The sequence below is a fragment of the Sphaeroforma arctica genome (genome assembly GCF_001186125.1).
Source record: "Sphaeroforma arctica JP610 unplaced genomic scaffold supercont1.1556, whole genome shotgun sequence".
Classification (NCBI taxonomy): Eukaryota; class Ichthyosporea; order Ichthyophonida; genus Sphaeroforma; species Sphaeroforma arctica.
Window position 1 is genome coordinate 1 of NW_014039002.1, and position 5,046 is coordinate 5,046.

Below are 5,046 nucleotides of genomic sequence, written 5' to 3' on the forward strand. Positions count from 1 at the left end.
GTATAAGTAAGTAAGTAGTAAGTAATAGAATAAATAATAATATATATATATATATATATATATATATATATATATATATATATATGTGTGTGTGTGTACACGTATGAGTGTGTATGTGCTCGTGTGTGTACACACACGTGTGTGTGTGTGTTTTGTGTATGTATATGCATACCGCAATGATTCTGCCTTTCAAAAGAATACGTTGCCGATCTGGGTGTACACCTGAAAGCTTCTGGAGATCGTCCTTCAGAAACCGCACATCCTTGCGTAAGTCTACATCTTCCAATGTGTACTTTTCCTTGCCCCATTTGACAATTAGTTTCGTCGTGGCACCAGCCATTGCTCTTTGACTCGTGATATGTGTTAACGCCTTATTACTTCACAATACTCACGCACTCTTTGACGTTGCATATATACTTATCGCTTCGCATATACGTCTATGATCACGATTACTGGAAACGCTGGAATCTGATTCATATGTACACCTACGCTGAACGGCTGAAGGTCCCCGCCCCATGGCCCATTGTGTATTTATATTCAGTTATTTTTGTGATTTTTGATGACGAATTGATGGCTTTTTCAATGGCCCTAAAGAATTTTATGAATATCATCAATTCATTTTTTTGGTCAATATTTATTGCTATAAATAAAACGGTGAGTGAATCACTATCTCGGCAGTCAAACTGTCAGTGTTTGATTTTAAAAGAGCCATCTAAATTGAACGCAGGTCAAAGGCTTGAAAATTCAGTTAGAATAACAAATTCTGAAAAACGGTCAGGGTCAGGATGGAAGACGCTCCTGACCAGGGTAGCTAGCAGATGTCTAGACCAGAATACAGAGCGAGTCGTTTGAGGCGGTTGTGGTAAATCAAGATCGAGAATTTACTCTTTTTGATGTTCAAGATAAAGCTTTGGGAAAAGGCTCAAGTGCAAAATTTAAGAGCTTCCTTATAAAATAAGAAAATAGTAAAATTAGCTAGTCACCCTGTTAAGATATATGTATAGTAATTTACATTGTAGTTCTTCTATATGACTTTTTTATATCATGCTGTGACCCCTTGGAATTGTAGATCCCCTTTCGGAAACCAGAGATCCGTACTCTCTCTCTCTCGAGAGAGTGACACAGTGTGGGATCCTACATCCTTGCGGAATCGTAGATCCTCGGGGCCCTCTTATATCCCGAGGGATTGTAGATCTGTACCTCTACGGAGTGACTCAGAGAGCCCCTATATGAGGGGCAGGCTCCTGCCCTTCACCATGAATCTGATCCCAAGGATACCCCGGTCACATCTCTTCGGGATCCGTACCCCATAGGGGTGACTCAAGGAGCGTAGGAGGCTCCCTACCCTCCACCATGCACGCTGCGATGCCTCGTAGCCGGTAGCCACCACCTTACAGGCTGGCCACGAGGGAGAGATCTGATCTCAGATCTCCTGGGGTGAGCCCCTATTGTCTCGACAACAAGTACAGCGGCTCCTGCCCTTGAGTCACCCCGTGGGGGTGCAGGGTCATATCCCGAAGGGACCGTAGACCCTGTGCCCCATGAAGAATAAAAAATAGAGATAGAGGCAGGGGTGAATTACACCCAGGGAGTGTAGGAGGGGCAGGCTTTGCACCCCACCATGGGACCGTACAGGCTTCCCTGAGGGATCCCCACGGAATACATAGGGTGCAAGGTTTATATATAAAAATAGGATGTGTTATGTCATAGAAAGCTATTGTGAGACTTGAACACTCAGATTAGCCCAAGGGGTCCGAAAGATCTCCAATCTTAGGGGGATCTACCATCCTTCATCCTTTGGATCATAGGCCCGTCCTCCTCCTATAAAAGTATGATAGGACAATCGACTCTGCAGGGGTAGCTCCTACACAAAGGACAGTAGTTGCTAGGCAGCATCACCCTACCTCTCTAACCACAACCCTTAAGTCAAGAAGAGACCCGCGATGAGACTTAGTCACTCACCAATGACACTAAGCCTGGCTGTCCGCTACCTTTCCTCGTAGTAGCTGCCATCTGTACACCTATTTATACTGGGATAAAATTTGTAGTACTACATTTCAGTTTCAGAAGGCTACACCCCTTTTCACTAGTATCTCTACTCTACTATCTAAAAAATCTCCCATACCTTACTCATGCTTACCCCTAGTCTATAGATTTAAAAATAAACCCCTAGTTTAAATAATAATTAAGAGTAGCGGATAGATAAACGATATCTAGTGGAGAGGAACGAAATTGTAGTTCCCGAGGGGATTGTAGATCCCCCCTCGAAATCCGTACTTTCTCTCTCAAGCAACTCCGGAAGGGATCCTACATCTCTGAGTCACCCCATAGGGGTACAGGATCGTAGATCCGAAGGGTTAGATCCGTAGCGACTCCCGTACCCCGTAGGGGTGAGGGTGAATGGTACTCACACTCAGAGGTGTTTGCTAGTCATTGAACAAACTTCCGACACTATAATCTAGCCCTAGCCATAAAGCCAGACACTTCAACAGTGTCTTCGTCGCTACACCGTCGATTCGGCACTTGATTACACGCTCATTGGCCAACATACGAGCCAGACACTCCATAGTGAGAACCTTCTCGATCACTGCTTTTCCCGAGGGAACCTACTTATCAGAGCTATCGTTCCCATCACTTCCATCTTCTTCGCCATCAGAATTTTCCGGCATATCGTCGACATTGCACTCATCACTCGTGCAGTCGAGATCGCATGTCTCGGGCTCTGCGCGATAGAATAGCATTACAATGCCATACACCAAACACAAAACCACCACTAAACCCACACCAAACACGGAATGGTAATCTAAGGTACTGGGCTCCATTATACTACCCTTACCCGCCGATGGTGTATTGCCAGATGTATCCGTGTTTCTATCCGTGTACGCTCCTAAGCTGCATGGGGTAGATCCGAGCTTGTATATATAGCCGGCATTCTTGTTCCCCTCAGTAGCAGGATCAAAGAGAATCGCATCGCCTACCCGTCGGAGTAGGGCTTTGGGACTGAAGTCCACACGGTCGTGAACGAAACATTCCTGCTGTAAGACAGCCTCCCACTTACGTACACCCGCGCCCCGGGCAAAATGCTTCCACACAATACTATCAAATCCTAAACGATCACGAACGCTTGCATCTTGAATGGTTGCACGTACTCTATCATCTGCCTCTTGATTCAATACTTTCCGACTGTTCTTAGCACAGTTCTTCACATTCATCACACCCACAAAGCGCACGGTTTCGAACGATACCGACACCTTTCCGTGGGTTTGTACACGCGCAGGTGTCCCGAATGCGTCGTGAAATACATTTAGGATCGACATGTCATCCACTCCATCTAAGTTGTGTAGTTGTACTACCACCAAGGGGTCTCGATTGTCTGCGTGCTTCTCTTGCTTGATTCTTTGTTGTACTTTGTCAACTTCGGTAAATAGGTGTAACCTCAAGCCATCCGGAGTCCAGTGAGATGAGAGATCTATGGGTATGATAGCCCAGCTTGAGTCACTCAATGCGTGTGCGAGTGCGTCTGAAACTTTCCTAGCAACAGATGGCAATGCAGAGCCACTACTAGATAATATAGGGTGCTCTTCTAGTAATAAAATAGATTGCTTGGGATAACGCTTATCACTTAGCAAAGCAAAAGCGCGTTTGGCATTGCGTGCATTCACCACATCCTCGTCCGAAAAGCACTGAACTGGGTTAGCCTCTCCGGACACGTATTGCAAGAGGCATACTAGGAGTAGGTATACCGAGTAGTATCTGCTGTATAAAATAGGCCCACCCATACTGCACGGTGTCCAGATGATATGTACCAACACTAGCGCCACTTAACCTGTGCGTACGTTGTACATACTTCAGAGCTGATACAATACATAAATACATATTTACAGAGTATTTTAGTTAAATAAAAAAATCAACTGTACTACATAGAGTTGTTGACTGTTGAGAATCTGAATTTGAGATTCTGTTGTCGTTGTGTAAATGTGTTGAGCTCTATTTTGGTTTGTTTGTTTGTTTGTTTTTTTAAAAAAACAACCAAAAACCAAAACCAAAAAAGAAACAAAACCAAATATTTACATAACTACGTCACCGACTGAAGTCCATTTGCATGACGTTTGTTTTTCTGGAAAACAATGACGAAGTCAAGAAAAAGCTGTAGAAAAAAAATGCATTGCAATCGGCGCCAAAAATGATGGCAACCATACATGGCCCTCGAACTATTTCTGACATTCTGCTTTCTCTGGGCGATATTTCAAACAATAACAAATTAAAATAGATGGGAGATATGAACATATGTATTTATATGTGCAAGCAGAAGCGTACTTTATATAAATACACACATATGTATCTATAACACATATATTTTTTCTGCTACCCTATAATTCATCTGGGAACAACATGTATGCAGTACGAATTTAAAAGGACTATATAATCAGGACAAATACTTTATAATAGCTTTGAGATGTTGATGATCTCACTGCTACTGCAACTTGTTTGAATACAGACACTTCTCCAAGCATAAAATCGAATCTGAGTGGTTCTATTGATTTCAGTAGCTGTGATATTAGGCGGCAGTAATCAGCCGGCATTAATTAGTGACGTTCAGTGCCAACACAAGGAGGACGCATGATCTCCGGAAACATACCCATAATCCTACACACAAAACTATTCTCCGACACACACATTTATAGTCCGGCATACAAACATTCAGTATAATTACTCAGCATGTCGCTCAAACCCACCTCGCTGCGCTATATCCTGCTAATACTATGTGGTTTGTTTATGTTTCTATGGCTGACCGGGGAAGGACCAGTGGATTTGGATAGCGTAAAAAAACAAAATGGTAAGTTCAGAACCAATTATTGAAGTTTTCAGTATTTCGGAAATATAAAGTGTTAACTAGATTTTAGTTAATATACACAACACGTCCTGTCGAAGTTGGAATAGTAGTTGTAAATGGCGTATCGGCTATGCAGCTAACTCTTTCGTGATATATATATATATATATATATATATATATATATATATATATATATGTGTGTTATATATATA

General features: G+C 42.7%; 1 protein-coding gene across 1 annotated transcript; it reads right to left on the reverse strand.

Moving 5' to 3' along the window:
• Positions 1 to 1,034: 1,034 nt before the first annotated feature.
• On the reverse strand, positions 1,035 to 3,857 carry SARC_11170 (hypothetical protein). Its single transcript, XM_014294749.1, has one exon. It carries the CDS (start codon positions 3,777 to 3,779, stop codon positions 2,607 to 2,609), a length of 1,173 nt encoding a protein of 390 aa, XP_014150224.1. The 5' UTR covers positions 3,780 to 3,857; the 3' UTR covers positions 1,035 to 2,606.
• Between the last annotated feature and the right edge of the window lie 1,189 nt (positions 3,858 to 5,046).

Excerpts from the sequence above, each read along its gene's own strand:
- SARC_11170 (XM_014294749.1), bottom strand. The coding sequence starts at position 3,779 with ATGGGTGGGCCTATTTTATACAGCAGATACTACTCGGTATACCTACTC.